The following is a 19,799-nucleotide window of genomic DNA, read 5'->3' as shown; positions in this document are numbered from 1 at the left end:
TGCTCAGGCGAAAAGACCGGCTGCAGCCGTTGCCGGGCCTTGTCCTTGCCCTGCAAGTTCAAGAGTCAAGGGGCCCCTGGACGGCCGAGAAAGCGCCCAAGGCATGAGGACTTGGGATCCTCAGGCTCGTCGCATTTCTCGCCGGTCCTCCCCCAAGCGGCGCTGGGCTGTCAGGACTCCATCAGTATGCTCATGGGAGGCGACGAGCTCGAGCCACTGTCCGGGAACTGCGGCTTCGACGCCTTGGACTGGGAGATGCTCGCGAACGGCGGCGTTCGTTCCTTGCCGATTGATCTCGGATTGCAAGACGGATTGCAAATAGCCTCGGATGCATACGTCTCTCCCGTGTCATCCTCACAGGCTTGTACATGCGACGAAGACGTTTCCAACATAGTCCGGAACCTGGGCCGTGCAGAGATGTCGCACGATATCATTCACATGCTTCGCACAGGGGTGTCTCTCACAGACAGGCTACTGACTTGCCCTATCTGCTACGACGTGTCAAAACCGCCTCGAGTAACGGTGCAAAATGTCCTCCTCGTCGGCCAGCTTATGTTGGAAATAACATCCGGCTACCAAAAGTACCTACACTGGCTGAATAAACACTGTGCCGAGCTCGATGCCAGGAATGAAAGTGAAACTGTCTATCTCGACCCCGGAATTGGAATTCCTTCGGAACTAAGTTTACAAATCAGCGGCGAGAAGTTCAGAGATCTCGTCATGCATGGCCTTGAGACCGATGCCGAGCGGCTTTTGGCACTGGGCAAGGAATTTGAGCAGCGGCAACGCAATCGCCATAGGGTTGGTCATGAAACTTGCCCCGATCCTGAAGGACGCTGTCGGAGAAAAGAGCATGATCCCCTTGACCTTTGTCCGCAAAACCCTGCGGCGCGGAAGTTGGTGCCTTGTTTCCGCATCGTTGATGAGGTACAGGGGATGATCAAGGAAGTTGCAGATGCCGTCGTTAACGAGTCCCACGTATAAGTTTTGTTTTTCAAGTGTTACCGAGCATCGAAACCACACATATTGCTATTATTATCTCTATATGGAATATATTTCTTAAGTGCTACATATGAAGCAGGCCAGGGTTTCATTAAGATATCTACCTGTGACACTTCCGCTTCACGCCGTGGCAACCATTTGTCTTGGGCTTTCCACATGAAGGAAAATTCCCTAGCCTACAAAAGCATGAAGATGTGATCTCAACATCTGCCTCCACTAGAGCAAGCGAAAGTTGTTTTTTGATAATGTTTGCCTCCGCATGGCGACCCAAAATCTCAAGGCACTCATGATAGCCATGGAGAGCCCAAACGTTATTTGGGTGTTGATGTGCACGTTTGGGGGTCGGCGAGAGCCCTAAATCCTCCGCATAAGCCTCTGCAGCCTGCTCAACCTCGCCCTGCTCCAAGGAGAGAGCTGCATATGCATGCCGAGCTGGAAGCATCCACCCCCATGGCTCCGCGAAGGGCAGCTCGTCCTCCAGCCTAACTGCGTCCCGTAATCTGCTGAATGCAGTCTCGTAATCCCCCCGTCTATACTCAATTTCGCCATCCAGCATCGCAGATGCGACTTTGAGGATATCCGTGATTTTGTTGGGGAAGTCGAGGCGTGTCGGAGGGACAAGCTGGGAAGCGACTTTGAAGAGCTCGCGCTCCTTGTCCGCTTCCCCAAGCTGCCCTGTGGCCGCATGCGCGATGCCTTTTCCATAGTGTCTCATCACATTCGTGACACAGTAAAGCTCCCTATCTTCAAGCGCATCGAGCTTTTTGAGTTCTTCCCACATCCCGAAGCGAATCAGTACATGCACTCTGACAGCCTTGAAGAATTCCATCCAGTTCGCAAGCGTTTCTACTCGCAGAATTTCTTCCGTGATAGTCGCTTCCATCCGGTCCGTCGCCGACAACGCTGCCTTGGATTTCCCACTCAGCATCGCGGCATAGATGAGGGAGTGATAGTCGTGCAGGCGATAGTAGCTGTAGAATGTCAGGCCGCCATTCTGTTGAAAGAACTTGTCATCCGCGACCGTCGCCTTGAAATTGTATTCTACTGCGCGCCGATAATCCCCCACAAGCACATCGATATGTGCAGGCATGTGGTATGTATGGCCGGTATCAGGAAAGATCTCGCGGATCATCTCTGCTGCAGGTAGAGCGGCCTCAGGAGTGGCCGACATTTCCATCAGGTGGATATACATGTGTGCGGGACCTGGATGCTGTTCGATCGCTGGCATCTTCAGAGCGCGCTCAAGCAGGTCTTTCACCTCGAATACCGGGGAAGACGCTATTGGGAGCCCCGTGCAGGCGTCATATAACTTTCGCGGAGCACAATTCATCAATGCGTCGGCGAAGAGCGTAATGATATCAAAATCATCGCGACCCAGATTTACGTACACCTCTCTCATAGCATCGGCGTATTCTCTGTTACACGCGGCAATATCTCTACTTGGATCATCATCGGGGTACCTTGTCGCAAGAGCATTGATGATTGCCTGCTCCCAATCTGACGCCTTGTGTGCCCGCCTCAAAGCTTCTTGAGAAAATATATAACATTGCTTGATTGCATTCACCCGCTCCCTTTCGCCGAATAACGCCCACGTCCTGTTGTAATTGGAGCCAGAGCAGAAGGATATCCCCCAGTATGCCATGGCGCAGTTCTCGTCGTGCGCGATTGCCTGCGTGTAGCAAGCAATTGCTTCGTCATGATTGAAGCAATACGTCCAGACAAGTGCGCGATCAAACCATGCCTGGGCCTCCTGGGAATTGGTGCTGATTTTGCGACTGAATGTCCCTAGATTAAAGTAGGGATCGCTTGAAGCCCTGGGCGGCGGGAAGGCGTCCATTTGTCCAAGCTGTATGAGGTGAGTATACTAAAAAGTGTGCAATCCTTTCTGTCACATGTACGAATACGAAGGAACCGATTTGAAGGTAATAACGTGCCACAGATTGTTGATTTGATCTGCTGCAGGGCATGTGTAGGAGTAACGAATCGGAGGGTTTTCTCGGACCTTTTTTTTTTGGTTTTGCCCATTGCTCGGAGGGATAGGGGATGGTCAGTTTGAAATTTCGGAAATTATAATTTATTTCTGTTTAAAAAAGTCAGTAGATTTCGTATTGAGGGTAAACTAATTGGATTTGATCTATGCTCCAGAGGCTGGCTGTACGGGGGTGACTTGGGGATGGCTATCTTAGGGTTATCAGGGTTACCCTTGATCAATCAGTCAACATTTGAAGCCGGCAGGAGACACTTCTAATGGATGCCATATTGGTGAGACAACAGGAGTGCTGGGAGCAACGTGCAAGAAGTGTGCCGGGGGCCATTGGCCTACCTACTAGGCGAGAAAGATGCATGGGGAATCTCATTGGCATGTATAATATTCAAATGAGAGCCACTCCAGTTTGTATGGAGATCAAATATTCTATCTTTGTTCAATACGCTTGATGAGTATTCAGGAATATATGAATATATTCCTAAGAAACTCGCTCGATGAAGAACAGATAATGATCTATCAGGGCCCGACTATTCATAAACAAGGGAAACGAGAAACACGCAACCAGTCTAGCGATCTTTCAAGTCCCGGTCCACAACATCTTCCAAAATCGTCTCTCCCCTCCTCTCAGCAGCGATTTTGGCCAGCTTCAGCCGCCTCGTGTCGCGCTCCGTGTCCCTCGTCACCCACCACGTCACCAGCGTCAAGATCACACAAAGGCCCACGAGCCCCATGGCGATGGAGAATGGCACTGTGTAGTGTGGTGCGTACTTGCTTCTGAATATCTGCGGCCCGATGGCGCCCCCAATTTGACCGTAGCTGTTGACGAAGCCGATAGAGAAGGCGGAGCCCGTGGCCCTGGACGTGGTTTGTACTCGCCATGGCCTGTTTGCATGTCAGAGAAGCTGTACATTAAAACATCTGGGCAGGTTAGGGTAAACAAAAACATACCACATGACAGGGTACCACGCGGCAGTAACGGCATTTCCGATCAGCGTCACAGCGTATATGGCACCAGCACTCGGATAGGCAACAAACACGCCGTAACAGATTATGATGACGAGAAGGAAAGAAAGGGGGTACAACGGCCGGGGTATCCGACTGCGGTCTGCCATGACGCCCGTGGCGGCAATGAACAGGAGACCACACGCCGTGATAGGGAGATTGAGCAGTTGAGCCTCGGCAATGGTCCTTGGGAAGTGGTCAGTATTGTCCTTTTTGGCGGTCTACGAGTAGACACTTACGTGTATCCGAGGTCAGCAATGACGGTCGATTGATAGAATGTGACGCCGTTGGTTCCAACAGTAAAAGTGGCCCAAATCAGCGTAAACAACCACAGCCTTAGGTCTTTCAGGGACTCGATCACTTCGCGGAGTTTGAAGTTCTGCTCGTTGGCTCGAGGAGCATTGGATGGCAGTCGGGCTTGGATGAACTTCTTTTCCCTCTCCGTCAACCAATTTGCGGTCTCAGGAACTATCTCCTGTTAATGCAAATACGGAAGTGCAAGAAAAGGATATCCCTTACAATCTGGGAGTAAGAACCAGATGGCAATACCGAAAAGGACAGTCGCAATACCTTCGCTGAGGAACAACCTGGACCAAGTTAGTATGTAAGAATCTAAGAAGAGGAATTAGAATTTACCACTGCCATCCGGAAAGCCCCCCTGCGCCAGACACAGTGTCAAACGCATAGGCAAGAAGACCACTGAAGATACCTGAAACGTTTCCGCAAATATCTTCATACCATAGTCAGTGACGTTCATCGAGCCTCTGGATAATTCGAAACTATATCGTGTGAGCTTACAAAAGTAGAGCAGCCGTAAGGACATCTCGTCTGGGCGATACCAGTAAGTCATCTGGAGAATGACACCGGGGAACTGTCCAGCCTCGGCCTAGGCAGCATTAGACTTATCTGCGTTAAAGTGTAGATTGGTATCATTGAGCCTTGTTGGTGTACAACGTACCAGACCTAGGAAGAACCGCGTTGTGAACAAACCGCCCTTGTCCTTCACGGCAGCATTGCACATGAGAACGATACCCCAGCCGACCATAATTCTTGACTGCCATTTTGACGGAGAGAATCTCTTGAGCAGTAGATTTGAGGGTGCTTCGAACACAATGTATGGGAGCTGGGATGCTTAGTCAGACACGCCGTGGATGCTGGGGTCAATTGTCTCTTACATAGTAAGCGACAGTGACGAGATTGTACTCGTTGGAAGTCAGTCCAAGCTGTGTCATGATGTTCTGATTCGTTCCCTCGTTCATGATTCGAGCATTGGATACCTGCGAAGCCATAAGTATATTGCACCCACCTGGAGTGTTTGACTCACATTGCTGCTGTCCAGATTCTTGAACATAAAGAGGAGCGAGCAAAGCGTCATCAACCGCCAGTCGATTTTGCGTAGCAATCTCTTCTCCTCTTCGGCCGTGAGCAGCGTCCTGCCACTCATCAGTTCTGCATCGTAGCCGTCAATGCTTTCCTCGCTCGATGACACACCCTCGAAGGCCTGGCCACGTCTAGCAAAATGAAGCCTGTATTCGGCGTCGCTGTCACTGGTGGAGACAACATCAGTGGCCGTGTTTTTGTCTTCTTTACCTGCCATAGTCGCGGTGTTGATGTTGACAACATAGTGAGAAACCACTGTGATGCTCGATAGTTAATGTATGCGAGTCTCTCTAGTTTGAACAGCTCAGAAACCCTCCGGGAGAACGACTTGTATCATGGTCTACTAGGATCACGAATGCTGAGGCCTAGACCATGCTGACAGCAGTTCTAACTTCCAAGGTTCGAAGTATAGAGATACCGTTCTTTAGTTATCGTCGGGGTGTCGTGGACCTCTGCACCAAATAGCCGCGAGCGATCACGCAAGCGGAGGATATTATGAGAAGATTCCCGAATAGAGCCAAAACCGCCCGATTGGAATATGCTCTCTCTCTCTCTCTCTCTCTTTCTCTCTCTCATGTATTAGTGCGAGCTTATTGAAAAGACCACTGCAAGTCCGAGGCCGTCGCATTTCTCAGGCAGGCTGCAATGCAATTGTTTCTACAAAATTTGCCGCCCTTCTTGCTGCAACATCCTCCAGATACCTAGTTACCTAGTTATTGTTTTGTGTTGTGATATTTCGCCATGGCAACGTTGATTCAGCCTCCAGCCCCAGAGATCCCGACGTATTACCAGGTCCCGGAAACCTCTTTTGAGTGTTCGTTTTCATGCTCCGCGGAATACTGGAGAGCGAGACTATGGCTAACGTGTTTACATGTAGTGGACTGGGCGGACCTTGCCACGTTGGATCTATCTCTGTTTGACCAGCCAGGTGGTAAGGAGCAGCTAGCCAAGCAGCTCTTCGAAGCTATCCAGAATATAGGTCAGGAACACGCACAGGTAAACGCTTGGAACTACTGTACTGACTGACCTAGCTTAGGCTTCTTTTATATCGTCAACTTTGGCCTCTCGCAGGAAGATGTTGACCGCCAATTCTCGATTGGCAAGGAGCTCTTCAAGCTTCCACTGGAGGAGAAACTCAAGTATCGTGCTGAGCTTGAGAAAGGTGGCTACAACGGCTATAAGCCAATGGGTCTCCGAGTAAGTCGGAAAGAAAAAAAAAAACAAATCGACCCTATAGGCCTATATGGTGAACATCCCTTTTTAATTCCGGCCTCAGGAAATCAGTCCGGGGGTTTTCGACAAGACCGAAATCTACAACATCCCCAAATTCATTCCCGATTTTGAACGGCCGCAGCCCGATATCGTGAATCAGAATCGCCCTATTATCGAGAAATTTGCACGCCACATTCATGACGAAATTGTGCGCAAACTCCTCACGCTTCTCGCCATCATCCTCGAGCTCCCCGAGGACTATTTCCTCAAGGTGCACCGTTACGATGAGAAGAGCGACTGCCATCTGCGGTACATGAAGTACCACCGCCGTTCTGATGAAGAGAACGAGAAGGCCGCCGGAATTTGGTCCAAGGGCCATACCGACTTTGGTAGCTTGACCCTGTTGTTCCGACAGCCAGTTGCGGCGCTGCAGGTTCGTACCCCGGAGGGCCAGTGGAAGTGGGTGAAGCCTTATCCGGGGAGCATCACGGTGAATCTCGCCGACTCACTCGATTTTCTCACCAATGGTTTCCTCAAGAGTAGTATACACCGTGTCGTCGCACCACCGCCAGATCAGAGGGACGTAGACCGCCTCGGTGTTTTGTACTTTGTCCGACCAGAAGATAACCTCGAGTTACGGCCGGTGGTGAGCGACGTGCTCCAGCGCTTGGGATATGATCAGAAAACAGACAATAGTGCAGTGGGAATAACTGCTGGTGAGTGGGTGAAGGCTAGAGTGGCCAAGGGCGTTGACAAAGGTCTGGCACGGAGTGAAGTTGGAGAGCAGCCTATCATCGGTGGCGTGGTAGCTAAATATTACGACTAATATAAAAAGGGACGCTCATTTAGCTATTGAAAAAGCTATAATCAGAGTATATAAACTCACTGCCATACCATGGTATCACCCACCAGTTTTCTTTATTTCACAGAACTATGTGTACTATAAACGAATCAAGGAGGGAGCACAGCTGATGCATATGTCCGTGAAGTATAGAAAATTGCAATCCACCTAGGCACTCGAAGACAGCTATGCACTTGATAAATAGATAAATAAATTACGACATATGTATGAATGGCCGGAACTTGACATAAGAATGTCTCAACCTACAAGTGTGAGCAGAACAATCAATATAGATATCTACTTATGTTCTACCACGTGTTTCGTCTAGTTTTTGATAGTTCTTATTCTTTGACTAGATCTAATGTAGGTAAAAAGGCAGCAGGAAGAGACTATATGTAAGTCATGCAAGAATTTTATTTGCTTGTCTATGTATATATGATGATCTAAACCCCTCAGTAATGGATGCACGAAGAACAAGAGCAAGAAAAACTTATATGTTGTAAATTGTAAGCACGAAAATACCACTCCCCACCTCATTTTCTTTTCAATTTTTTGTTCTTTTTGTTTTTTTGAACATAACGCATGAATGATAATGTTGATCCAAAGGAGCGCCCCCCAGAAAAGAAGGGAAAAAAAATCAAGCAGCCTTGATTTTACCGTTTGCTTCTGATTTAACGGGTTGTTCTACGTGTTTATCGTAAAGACGTCTTTCAAAGAATTTGAGAACTTCGTCGATTATGCTGTTATTATTTTTTTTAAAAAAAACCAGGTCAGAAAGGATCACGGGAGAAATAATTGAAGAGGGGAGAAAAAAGAGGGGACTCACATTACTGGTGCACTGATAACCAAGACAGCCTGCCATTCATTCCAGTCCAATGGTAAAATAGCAAACAATCCTTGCAAGAAAGGCACATACAAGATTGCAAAGTGCAGCGACATCGACAAGATAATCGCATACACGAGCATCGGGTTGTGCCAGAGGGGGAAAGTGAGCAGCGACTCACTGGACGAAAGCGCGTTCATGGCGTTGAGCATCTCGATGACTACGAGAATGGACAGGGATACTGTTGATGCCGACTTGGACATGTCGTTGGCAAACATCGAGCAGCCTATTTCAGGGAATTCGGACGAGCACTTGTGGAAGTGGGATAGTTGCCAGTACGAGATTTGGGGTCCGGCAGGGTTGAACATGAACCACCACACATAGCCAAACACAGTGGCTGCGCCGACGTATGTTCCGATAACCATGTAGCGGAAGAAGAGCCAGCCGCCAACGAGAGCTTCGTCGCGCTGGCGAGGAGGTCTTCTCATGACATCATGGTCAGGAGGGTTGAAGGAGAGAGCGGTAGCGGGTAAGCCATCGGTAACAAGGTTAACCCATAGCAACTGAACGGGCACCAAGGCCTCAGGCAATCCCAAAGCAGCGGTCAAGAAGATCGAGACCACTTCACCGATGTTGGAGGAGATTAAGTACCGGATGAACTGCTGGGTGTTGCTATAGATAGAACGTCCTTCCTCTACGGCGACTTGGATCGTAGCAAAGTTGTCATCGGCGAGAACCATATCAGCAGCGAGCTTGGCAACATCTGTCCCTGTACCCATGGCCACGCCGATGTCTGCCTTTTTCAAAGCCGGGGCATCATTGACACCATCACCAGTCATAGCAACAACATGGCCGAGTGACTGAAGGAGATCGACGAGTTTAGATTTATGAGCAGGCTCGGTGCGGGAAAACAAAGATGCGTTCTTGACAGCCTCCAACTTTTGGCTGTCACTAAGATCGTCAAACTCTCTACCAGTGAAGCTTTTCCCCCGAAGGTCCTCCTTGGCACCAAAAACCCCAATTTGGCGGCAGATGGACTCGGCAGTGTTCCGGTTGTCTCCAGTGATGACAATAATTCGAATTCCAGCTTCACGACATTGACGAATAGAACCAGCGACCTCTGGTCGAGGAGGGTCGAGCATGCCGACAAGGCCGATCAAAGTCATGTCGCGTTCCAGTTGGGCGTATTCTTCGGACGTTTGCGCAGTGTGCAAGAGCGGGTTTGCTGAGACGTTGTGTGCGCTGGCAAGTGCAATAACGCGAAGACCTCGATTACCGCATTCAACAACCTGTTGGGTGATCATATCGATGTGGCTCTTGGTCAATGGCACACGTGGACCGTTTGAACCAAGGAGGACATGCGAGCAACGTTCGATAATGGATTCAGGGGCACCCTTGACCAGAAGCTTTTGTTCTTTACCCTCGCCGACTAAAACAGACATGCTCTTGCGGTCCCGAGAGAATTCATAGGTGGCTTTCAATGACAACTTGTTTTCGTAGTATTTGCTTGTAGCATGTAACCCAGCGGAGGGCGGCAAGGATCGCAGGTTCTCGTTGTAAACAGCGTTGTCTGTTCCAATCTTCTCAGCCAGTACACGCAGGGCTCCCTCGGTGGGTTCACCGATACAGGAGTAACCAGTCTTTGGGTCATAAGCCAAAATAGCCTCGTTGTTCAGAGCGAGAACCTCAGTCATCTGACTGATTGTTGAGGACGAGACCGCCAGGTCTTTCAGTGGTTTACCCTGCTTTCTCAATGAGCCAACGGGAGCGAAGGTGGTACCTTCTACGTCAATTTCCTCAAACCCTTGGCCAGAAGAGTCCAGATAGATAATCTTCTCCACACTCATCTGGTTGGTAGTCAGGGTACCGGTCTTATCGGAGCAAATGACGCTACAGCTTCCCAAAGTCTCGACAGACGGCAGTGATCTAACGACGGCATTCTTGGCTGCCATTTTTCGGGTACCCAAAGCCAGGCAGGTGGTGATAACGACGGCGAGACCTTCTGGAATGGCGGCCACTCCGAGAGACACGGCAATCTTGAGATAGTAGATAGCACCTTTAGCCCAGCCACCATGAGAAGGATCATTGAAATGCTCAATGTTGATCAGCCAGACGGCAATGCAAATGACAGTGATGACTTTGGCCAATACATCGCCGAAGTCGTTTAGCTTCTGTTTCAAGGGTGTGGGTTCGGAGATTTGAGAAGTAATGCTCTCGTGGATACCACCAATGGCGGTTGAAGCTCCCGTCAGAGCGACGATTGCAGTTGCGTGGCCAGCCACAACGGTAGTACCGGAGAAGAGCATGTTTGTCTGGTCTTGTTTAACGGCCTGCTTATCCTCAACGACTTTCGTATCCTTTGCGACACTTTCACTTTCACCGGTCAATATTGCCTGATCCACTCGGAAGCTGTTGCTTTGAATTGTCAGCAACCGGCAATCGGCAGGGACGCGGTCGCCCACGGCGATATGGATGATGTCTCCAGGAACCAATTCCTCGGCCTTGATCTTTTGCAGGGTACCATTGCGAACGACCTTGGTTACATTGGCGGAATATTCTTGAAGAGCGGCAATGGCTTTCTCAGCGCTGCTTTCTTGAGACACGCCAACAATGGCATTGAGGATTAGGATGGTGAGAATCTATGGCGAGCGGACTTGCATCAGCAAATATGCTCTCTTTTCTGCGGGACTTTCGAATCTCGGCTTACCACAGCGGGGTCAACGAAGGCAGTCCAGTCGTCGGCATCGTCGTAAAGAGCCAGGACGAATGAGACTGCGGCCGAAGCAAGGAGGATGAGGACCAGCTGGTCTTGAAATTGTTCGAGAACCAGTTTCCACAGAGGGGTTGCTTCCTCTTCGTCGAGAGCTGTTGGCCGAGGAATTAGTACGGCATATCCAAAATACCCGGTTTTATTTTCACGTTTTATTTTATTTATTTTATCTTTTTCCGGCTCGAGTGCATGAAAGAATTCGGGCTCATGGCTTACCATTTGCACCATGCTTCTCCCGCGAATGCAGCACTTGTGCCTGGGTCAGCCCTGCTTCCTCCGAAACACTGAAGTCTCGGAGGAGCTCCGCGGGCGAGCGGGTGAAAGAGCAGTCCATTGCTTCGCAGAGAAATCCAATGTCGTTATCAGACGAGGCTGATCGCGAGCATGGGAGAGCGAGGAAATGGAAGTTCGAAAAGCAAAGAGGTTGGCAAAAGGACAGACAGCAAACAATGCGTCGTCGGTATTATTACGGGGCACGTATCCGTAACAGACTAGTCTCGGAAAGTCTCCGGTATCGTCGTTGGCCGGCTATCAGCCCCGGCCGATAATTATATGCAGCTAACTAGCTAGCCTGGCCTATCTTAATGGTTACTATGTGCGCCAAGCATTGGAGGATTCTGGCTGGAGCTGGTAGGGAGTAGTTACTCTGTATAGAGTACACGATATATAGTCAGTGTGTTTTGGCTGCCATTATTCCGTGTGTTTATAGCTAGAAATACGGAGCACGCTGAGCTGTATACGTAACAGTAATACGCCTTTATAATTACCGGGGTACTGTGTGTGTGTATTGCCAATACCAAATACCAAACAGGGCAAACCTTATCGGTGGGGATTGGGCCGTCACGTGACGCCTATCTTCACGCTTCTGCGGGTTTCCAGCGAGTCCTTTCTAAGTACAGTGTTTGGCGTATGATACATGAGATACGATATAGTTTGGTTAGTTATAATGTGTTATTAACAACTGTGCAGTCAGAAGACTGACCAAGAACTTGGCTGGGCTCAGCTGGCAATGATCATGCCCTGGTAGGATTAATGAACCTATAGTTGCCATGTCATTGAATCAATGAATGATGATTAGGCGTATATAAGGTTGCTGGCACATGTCACTGACTGCAAATTTGATCCTCACATGATCTGCAGGATTGATATCTAGATGTCTATCCTGCGACACAAACCACCACACAACACGCTGGGTGTTCTTGATGGTGTTGAATACAATGAATAAAGAAATAAATAAAACAAAAAAAAAATAATACTTGCATTATTCTAGCCAGATACGTATTCACAGCTGTTGCTCTGTGCAAGGCAGCATCAAAATCAAAATGTGAGGCCTGGCCGCCTGGCGCACTAAGCCCAATTGGAACTAAACTGAACTACTGCGCCGCCATCCCTCAAACATCTGCTATCAGTCTTGTCCTGGCTTTTTTTTTACCCTCTATCCAACTTTTCTCCTCATCCTTGACGCTGTCATCAAAATCTTTTCAGTCCCACTGTTACCTTACTTCCTAGTCTCCAGTCACCAGCCGCTGCTGAACCTGCTGTCCCCCCTGCTACTGACATCTATCCACCATGGCTTCTGAGGTTTGTACACATCATAGCCCCTCATTCCATGCCCTGCACCTTGCCTGCCATCAGCACGTCAAACGTGCTGGTATTTCCTATGCACTGCGATTCTACGCTGTGTCTTTGTTGATTCTGGAGCATAATCTGAACTGACTGGATTTCTGGCAACAGCGTGAAAGGTAAAGTATCATGGCTTGAACCCACTAGACCTGTGACTGATGTCCCCCAAAGCAAGACTTTTCTTGCACGCCTCTGTGAGCAGGCTGAGCGTTACGATGGTGAGTCAAGACATGTGGGCCTCTTTTCTGGAATATGCAACTGACTGGGCCTGTGCGAAACTTGCAGAGATGGTCACATACATGAAGGTCAGTCAACCACCACATCTACCATCTACGCAATTTTTTATGCTTGAAACCATTGTCTAACAACTCTACAGGAAGTTGCCAATGTACGATCGACTCCTCACCGCCGTCCCCTCGATTTTTCAATTCCCAATTTTCAGCCAGACTGGTGGTTAACAAATAGTGTATAGCTGAATGGTGAACTTTCTGTCGATGAACGCAACCTTCTCTCGGTAGCCTACAAGAACGTTGTCGGCACCCGCCGTGCCTCCTGGCGCATCATCTCCTCAATCGAGCAGAAGGAAGAATCCAAGGGATCCGACAAGCATGTCACCATCATCCGCGACTACCGCCAGAAGATCGAGACTGAGCTCGAGAAAGTCTGCCAAGACGTCTTGGACGTTCTTGACGAGTCTCTCATCCCCAAGGCCGAGTCTGGCGAGTCCAAGGTCTTCTACCACAAGATGTATACAATTGACCTCTTTTGGATTTCACCGCGCGTAACAAAACTGATCGGCTTGCAGGAAGGGCGACTACCACCGCTATCTCGCCGAGTTTGCATCTGGCAACAAGCGCAAGGTCGCAGCCACTGCCGCTCACGAGGCTTACAAGGTTAATATGATTTAATTTTTTTTTCTACATGTCAGCTCGCTGACCAGTTTCCGTCGTTTTAGAACGCCACCGATGTCGCACAGACTGAGCTCACACCTACCCACCCCATCCGCCTTGGTCTCGCCCTGAACTTCTCAGTCTTCTACTACGAAATCTTGAACTCTCCCGACCGTGCTTGCCACTTGGCCAAGCAGGCATTCGATGACGCTATTGCCGAGCTCGACTCCCTGTCTGAAGAATCCTACCGCGACAGCACCCTCATCATGCAACTGTTGCGCGACAACTTGACCCTCTGGACCTCCTCCGATGGCGGCGAGCCTGAAGGTGCCGAGGCCAAGGAAGACAAGCCAGTAGAAACCGAAGCTGCTGCTGCTGCTCCTGCTGCTGAGGAAAAGACCGAGGAGGCTCCTGCTGAGGCCCCAGCCCCGACCGAGTCTTAAACATGATATCAAATTTACGAAGAACACGGGATAAGTCAATTGACTTTTGAAGCCCATGCTTCTGTTTCTCCCCCGTTCCATTCCCTTTTATTTATCAACTTCGATGAGGCAATTAACATGAATGCTTCATTTCCCTGTCCCCGAAACCCCCAATTCCCCAGTCCATTTATCGATTTATCAATTTCCCGCTATTGAATCGTGTGAAAGAAACGATTCGATTTATTTTAAGCCGCCCCATAGTTGTATTTTTTCTTTTTCCTGATCAGGCCTGTAGTTGGATGCGGAGTTTGATATTTGGAGAAAAAGAATTAACGCCAGGTTGGATGGAGCTGGATTTTTGCTCGCGAAATGTCTGTCGTATTTGTTTCGTTTTTCCCTACCCCTCCCCCCTCTTCTCAAACATCAAATGTTTTTTTTTTCTACTCCTCGCTGTGTCTGGCTTATGTTCTCACGCACAAAATACTCCCTTCGAATCTCGGGGGGAAGGTAAGCAAGCGTCGATCATCTGTCACCCTTCAACAAGATTTTTTAATTCTATCTTCTTGATGATAATAATGACCAGCCCCAACAAACAAACAATCATCTCTGTTCAATTTCAAATCTTGTCTTTTTTTTTTCTTTTTCGTTTTCTTTTTTCTTCTCGCTTTTGTGTTTCCTTTCGAGCTGTTGTTTAAACAAACCCTAGGGCAAAGGCATGCAAGCAAGGCAAGCAAGCCTCGATGAAATCAAACCAATCTTTACAATTACTTCTAACTAGTTGTTGACGATAAGGAAGAAAATGACGTAGGGTATGTAAATCAGATCTATTTGCTCGCAACTTTTCAAAATCGACTTGATACAGAAATGTGGGTGATACATATTCTTAGTCCAAGTAATGTCAATGTCAATGTCAATGTCAACATCAAAAGAGGAGGGAAATGCCCATTGCTGAGAAGGGAAAAAAAAAAAAAAAACAAAAAAGAAATGACACCGAGCATTAGCTATGCATGGAGAAGTAAACTCACGGGGAGGCTTGTGAAAGCAGGTTTTCTCCTTAGTATTCATATAATAAAACCCAAAGAGGCAAATAAGATTAAAAAAAAAAGGGGGGAGGGAGAGAGAGGGGAAGGGGATAAAACTTTGAGGGATGATAATTGATAATAATTACATGAAGTCGTCATCACCCAGGTCATCATCATCATAAGCATTAATATCCGCCTTTTCAAAGTCGCGTTGCGCATTCAACGTCGTCTTGGTCTTGGCTGCCTTGGACTTCTTGCTGCCCTTATCGGCTGCGCGCTCCTCGCGCATTTTCTCGTTACTCAGCGTCGTCAACGCACTAGCGATCTTCTTCACTTGGTCACTGGGCAGATCCTTGGCCAACTGTTTGGCGAAATCGGGCGCCCACAGCGCGTACTGCACTTTCTTCGAGTTGGCTGTCAGCAGCGGGATGAGCGTGCTGGTCAGTTTGGCGAATTGGTCTTTGGTGGTGGGTTTGAAGAGCGGCATGGCGGAGAGATCGATGGCCTTTGTGGGGTCGGATGCGTCGCTCACGACGACTGCTTTGGGCGCTGCGGATCGACGGTTGGTCCGGTTCAGGTCGATGTCGCCAAAGAGGTCTTCGGCGTGCTTGAGATCCGAGTCCTTCTCGGTCTTGCGTAGGCGGGCCCGGCGCACGGCTTCATCTTCGCTGCTTTCGTCCGACGAGTCTTCTTCTTCAAGTCGTTTTCGCTCGAGCTTGTGTTCTTCTATGCGCTGCGCCTTGCTCTTCTTCTTTGCTGCTGCTTCGGCTTCGGCTTTGGCCTTTGCGGCCGCGGCCGCGGCGGCTTTTTCCCGTTCTACGTCGGAGTCTTCGGCCGCGTCCCAGGAGTCGAGGACCTGTCGTTGCAAGTCAGTTCATCTTCTCCTTCTTCTCCTCGTCTTGCTGTGTGCAAGACACCGCGCTCCAGCAGAATGCAATGGTCGCTTACTTCTTCATCTTCCTCGTCATCGAATTTGCGACGAGCAGCGACGGGCGGCGATGAGGGAGGGGTGCTTTCCTCTTCGTCGTCTGCTGTCGTTAGTCAAGAATACGGATTTGTACACAAATCAAACATGTAGTTGTGAAGTTCATTCATATAACATCGTCACATAACAAGCCATATGAATAAGGACATGTTGCAAGAAAAAAGATTCTGACTCACCCCACTTTGAAGGCGCCATGGCGAGAGAGATAGAGAGCGTATCCTCGAGACAGGCTTTTGTCTAATCGTACAGACGACAGAGGTACCTTGCAGTAAGCCACAGAAGGCGTTTGAAAACAGTACAAAGGCGAGAGGGTAGCAGGAATGCTGCGTGGTACAAGAAAAATGGAAGTTGGAAATGTCTGGCTTGTCCTATCACAGGCCGAAGAGAGGGGTCGCAATCACGTGAATGCGTTGGGCTGCAAGCCTGCAACTTTACTGCAGAGCAGAATCCTTGCTAGTTACTGCTTAGTTTGCTGCTTGGCCAGCATATTGATGTCTCGACCCTGAAGATCTTGTCAGGAAGCTTATTTCATGTCCACCTTGCACGGACAGCTGCTGGGTATCAGTTATTTACATTAGGCTATAACTATATACCTAGGTACAACACGAACAATTGTCTCCAAGCAGTTATACAACCAAACAAAAAAGGGAGGCTTCGCTATTCCAATTATACGCAATGAATCAGATCATATAAAACCTTACCTCGCCGTCAAAATATAAATACTATTATTCCATCTCAACCGGCGCCCGCACCGGGTCATTGTGCAGTTCTATCAACGGCGAGCCATACAACTCCCGCTTGACTTCAACCGACGCAGGCCGACCAGCCAGCTCAGAATAATAAGCAGGCTGAGACGAAAACGCACTCGGCCGGCCATCAGATGCGCTGCGCCGTCGGGGTCGCACAAAGAAGAAGATAATGCCAGCGATCGCAATGAGCCCGGCGAGAGCAACACCGACTCCTATTCCGGCTTTGGCACCCGTGCTTAGTCCCGTTGACGCGGGAGTGGCACTTGATGTGGACGTTGACGATGACGATGATGTAGAAGATGTAGAAGATGTAGGTGATGCGGTGGTTGTTGTTAGTGCTGTGACTGAATCCGTTGCCTGGAACCGGATTTGCACCCCATACGCGTTGATGCCCTCGCTTCCGGAGGTGGTCACCGTCGAAGTGCCGACGCCTGGGAGATCGGTGGTGTACACATACGTGACTGGGCCGGGGTTGTGATAAGTACACAGATCGGTGGTATACCAAGGCCAGTCGCTGCCAGTTTGGCACGAATATCCACTTGCAGAACAGCCCAAGTCAGCGATTTCGTCCTTCCAAAACGAACATAACGTAACATAACATACCTCGGACAACAAGTCGCTCTCGTCTCCGTGTTAGTGCCGAATGTGGTCACGCTCGAACAGGCAGTCTCATAGCCCGACGGGCAAATGCCAGGCGAAAAGTACGCGGTAGGCTCATAATCCCAGTCCGATGGGAAACAGCTCGTGGTTGCGGATGGGCCTAGTTGCACATAGTTGCATTGTACCTGGGATGTGCCCACATAGCATTCCAGCCCCGATGCGGTGGCTGAGTATTGCCAAAGATCGATCAAACACGAAGACGCCGGCGTGAAGACAGTGGTGAGCACGGGGGGTGGTTCGGTGACCGTTGACGGCGCTGAAGTCGTGGTGGTGGACATTGGAGAGGAAACAAGACGTGTAATTTGTCAACAACCAGCTTTCGCGATAGCAGAGTATGGAGTATGGCGTTACGAAGCCAACTTGCATGACACTAGCGGGAGCTAGTACTACTGAAGAAAGATGTTTTGTGTTAAATAGTCAATAAAACCATAACTAACTAGTCATTATTAGAAGATAAAAATGGAATATCTAAAATCTTTAGGTATTTAAAAATGCTAGATTTGAACCGATTTTGTATGTTAAAAAAAAAAGGGGGCGTCGACTAGTGGACCATGGCAACGAGTGAAGTAGTAACTGTAGCTCCAACTTCAACGTCAAATCTGCGACACCGTACTACGTCCTTGAATAATGGCTCACCAAGCAGAAAAACTTGCATGGAATATTGTCGTACAGAATCTTGATTATTACTCCCTAGAGCACCCCGAACAGCCACGAGCATCAAATCTCTTTTTTCCACCTCCACTCGGAGCCGAGCAAAGTAAAGTAGTGAGAGCCTTTGCGGCGTCCTTTTCCCGGACTCTGACAGAACAAATCTCTCTTGAGCGTGCGAAGTACCAAGAAAGTTATGATCCTCCGAATGAAGATGACCTGATCATCGACGATGCCACAGCCAGGAGAATTAGTCCGACTGTCGCCGAACGCACGTATATCTTCCACGAGGATATGCACAGCACCAATGCACTCAGTTGGGAGCCATGCCACCACACTTCTGGCAAGCATACTCGGTTCGATTATGAAAATTGGAACGAGCATGACGAAGATTCGAGCGAGGACGATGATGGAGATCACACCGAAGATTTCACATTCAACTGTAAATGCGCACTGCCCTTGCGGGAACGAAAAGCTCATTCATTCCTACGCCAATATCGACCCAATGGTTGCTACGAATTCTATGCACTTAATGAGGCTGCATACTTCAATATACATGTCGTCAAGGCACTCTTGGTGCGTGGAGAAATGGAGCCGGTTCTCCGTGTCTGCTCACATCCGAATGTGGATTACTGGAAATGGCAAAATATGCGCGAGTGCGAATGTATGGATGAGCAACTTGGCTGGGATCGGCTTTATATATTGGCCTTGCGGGCTTATCTTACTCTGAATATCCTGTATCGCTTCCTTCCTGCGTTGCAATCCCAGTCCCAGGAAGAAGTTGTGGGAGGTAAAAAAGAACAAAAATACGACTACCGCAACACAGAATTATACCAGAGAATGCTTTACGAATGTACTAGAGAGTTTGGAGACGAGGTCGCAAGTCTCCCGCACAAGCAATTCTTCGGAATTCCTGATGAACATTATCATGAATCCTTATACGTCACCAGAGATGTGGCGGGTGAATGGCCCATTCTTGCGGAGGCTAGGGTGCAATCCGGCTTCACCAAAAGCTTCAAGGCGAGGCCTAGAACCGTGGAATTCTGGGAGGAAGTCTTTTCGTCGCCATGGCGAGTAGACGGAAGGATTGAGAGCTCTGAATTCCCATTTGGATGCATTCCGTTTGATGTGTTTTTAAACTGTGGATACTATGAAATCAAGTATCTACCGCATGAAACTGAGGTAGCTGAGGTTTGGAGCATTTTGCGCACTCGGGCACGATTACCGGACGAGATTACCCTTCTAATCATGGAATTTGCGGGGTATAGTGGACGAAGACGCTCGCTTCCTATTGCACATGATCCGTTGAATCCGGCCAACAAGGAGGAGTTGGAGAGGTATCTTGACGAGTGCTGGGGGATTCTGGTTAGGTGTGGTATGTTTGCTGAAGCATTGGGACATCCGATCGATTGGGAAGGACAGGTTACACCTATGCTTCGAATGATGTTGACAGGGCCGAACTTTGAGATGATTGACATATGGCGTTATTAATGACTTGTTTATTCATATAAGCCTGGTCTTCAATGACAGAGAGTGGGGGGAAAGAAACCACAATGAGCGTTGCACGAGTAGTGAAGGATCGTCAATTACTAGATAAGGAGCAAGCATTATTAATTCCAGGTATACTCCCTACTCACAAGGTGGAATTGAAGAATCATGATGTTGTGACTACTTCTTGCAGGGCCATGGCATCGAGTTTATTGACATTGCATAGAGTATTTGTGTTGCACAGAAAAGAGGACCATATTTGAAACGTTGGCTAGATACGAAGTCCCATCCCGGC

At 48.9% G+C, this 19,799-nt stretch overlaps 9 protein-coding genes across 9 annotated transcripts, besides 1 other annotated feature; 4 read left to right on the top strand and 5 right to left on the bottom strand.

The window, feature by feature from the left end:
• Positions 1-186: 186 nt before the first annotated feature.
• Positions 187-984, top strand: UA08_02830 (hypothetical protein; the record flags this gene model as incomplete). Its single annotated transcript, XM_020264916.1, has 1 exon — positions 187-984. One exon carries the CDS (start codon positions 187-189, stop codon positions 982-984), a length of 798 nt encoding a protein of 265 aa, XP_020122460.1.
• A 118-nt stretch (positions 985-1,102) lies between these two features.
• UA08_02829 (hypothetical protein) lies at positions 1,103-2,839 on the bottom strand (the record flags this gene model as incomplete). Its single annotated transcript, XM_020264913.1, has 1 exon — positions 1,103-2,839. The coding sequence occupies one exon, from the start codon at positions 2,837-2,839 to the stop codon at positions 1,103-1,105; it is 1,737 nt and encodes a 578-aa protein (XP_020122459.1).
• Positions 2,840-3,555: 716 nt separating this feature from the next.
• On the bottom strand, positions 3,556-5,588 carry UA08_02828 (hypothetical protein; the record flags this gene model as incomplete). The annotated part of the gene is made up of 9 exons (XM_020264912.1): positions 3,556-3,871; positions 3,938-4,177; positions 4,231-4,459; positions 4,511-4,578; positions 4,628-4,721; positions 4,790-4,877; positions 4,950-5,114; positions 5,167-5,268; positions 5,316-5,588. The coding sequence occupies 9 exons, from the start codon at positions 5,586-5,588 to the stop codon at positions 3,556-3,558; spliced, it is 1,575 nt and encodes a 524-aa protein (XP_020122468.1).
• A 524-nt stretch (positions 5,589-6,112) lies between these two features.
• Positions 6,113-7,409, top strand: UA08_02827 (hypothetical protein; the record flags this gene model as incomplete). Its single annotated transcript, XM_020264911.1, has 4 exons — positions 6,113-6,185; positions 6,249-6,350; positions 6,408-6,568; positions 6,648-7,409. 4 exons carry the CDS (start codon positions 6,113-6,115, stop codon positions 7,407-7,409), a joined length of 1,098 nt encoding a protein of 365 aa, XP_020122467.1.
• Positions 7,410-8,061: 652 nt separating this feature from the next.
• UA08_02826 (Calcium-transporting ATPase sarcoplasmic/endoplasmic reticulum type) lies at positions 8,062-11,351 on the bottom strand (the record flags this gene model as incomplete). Its single annotated transcript, XM_020264910.1, has 4 exons — positions 8,062-8,164; positions 8,251-10,886; positions 10,955-11,112; positions 11,234-11,351. The coding sequence occupies 4 exons, from the start codon at positions 11,349-11,351 to the stop codon at positions 8,062-8,064; spliced, it is 3,015 nt and encodes a 1,004-aa protein (XP_020122466.1).
• A 1,519-nt stretch (positions 11,352-12,870) lies between these two features.
• UA08_02825 (14-3-3 protein-like protein) lies at positions 12,871-13,973 on the top strand (the record flags this gene model as incomplete). Its single annotated transcript, XM_020264909.1, has 5 exons — positions 12,871-12,945; positions 13,017-13,028; positions 13,113-13,387; positions 13,446-13,533; positions 13,596-13,973. 5 exons carry the CDS (start codon positions 12,871-12,873, stop codon positions 13,971-13,973), a joined length of 828 nt encoding a protein of 275 aa, XP_020122465.1.
• Positions 13,974-15,116: 1,143 nt separating this feature from the next.
• Positions 15,117-16,154, bottom strand: UA08_02824 (Eukaryotic translation initiation factor 3 subunit J; the record flags this gene model as incomplete). The annotated part of the gene is made up of 3 exons (XM_020264908.1): positions 15,117-15,830; positions 15,923-16,002; positions 16,136-16,154. The coding sequence occupies 3 exons, from the start codon at positions 16,152-16,154 to the stop codon at positions 15,117-15,119; spliced, it is 813 nt and encodes a 270-aa protein (XP_020122464.1).
• Positions 16,155-16,684: 530 nt separating this feature from the next.
• UA08_02823 (hypothetical protein) lies at positions 16,685-17,646 on the bottom strand (the record flags this gene model as incomplete). The annotated part of the gene is made up of 2 exons (XM_020264907.1): positions 16,685-17,246; positions 17,312-17,646. 2 exons carry the CDS (start codon positions 17,644-17,646, stop codon positions 16,685-16,687), a joined length of 897 nt encoding a protein of 298 aa, XP_020122463.1.
• A 68-nt stretch (positions 17,647-17,714) lies between these two features.
• Positions 17,715-17,812: a repeat region (Identified by RepeatMasker using a combination of RepBase library and repeat library created with RepeatScout).
• A 183-nt stretch (positions 17,813-17,995) lies between these two features.
• UA08_02822 (hypothetical protein) lies at positions 17,996-19,507 on the top strand (the record flags this gene model as incomplete). The annotated part of the gene is made up of 1 exon (XM_020264906.1): positions 17,996-19,507. The coding sequence occupies one exon, from the start codon at positions 17,996-17,998 to the stop codon at positions 19,505-19,507; it is 1,512 nt and encodes a 503-aa protein (XP_020122462.1).
• Positions 19,508-19,799: the final 292 nt, after the last annotated feature.

This window comes from Talaromyces atroroseus (assembly GCF_001907595.1).
Source record: "Talaromyces atroroseus strain IBT 11181 chromosome Unknown scaffold_2, whole genome shotgun sequence".
Classification (NCBI taxonomy): Eukaryota; Fungi; Ascomycota; class Eurotiomycetes; order Eurotiales; family Trichocomaceae; genus Talaromyces; species Talaromyces atroroseus.
The sequence above is the reverse complement of the archived record's forward strand: the minus strand, read 5'-3'. Positions and strand labels throughout refer to the sequence as shown.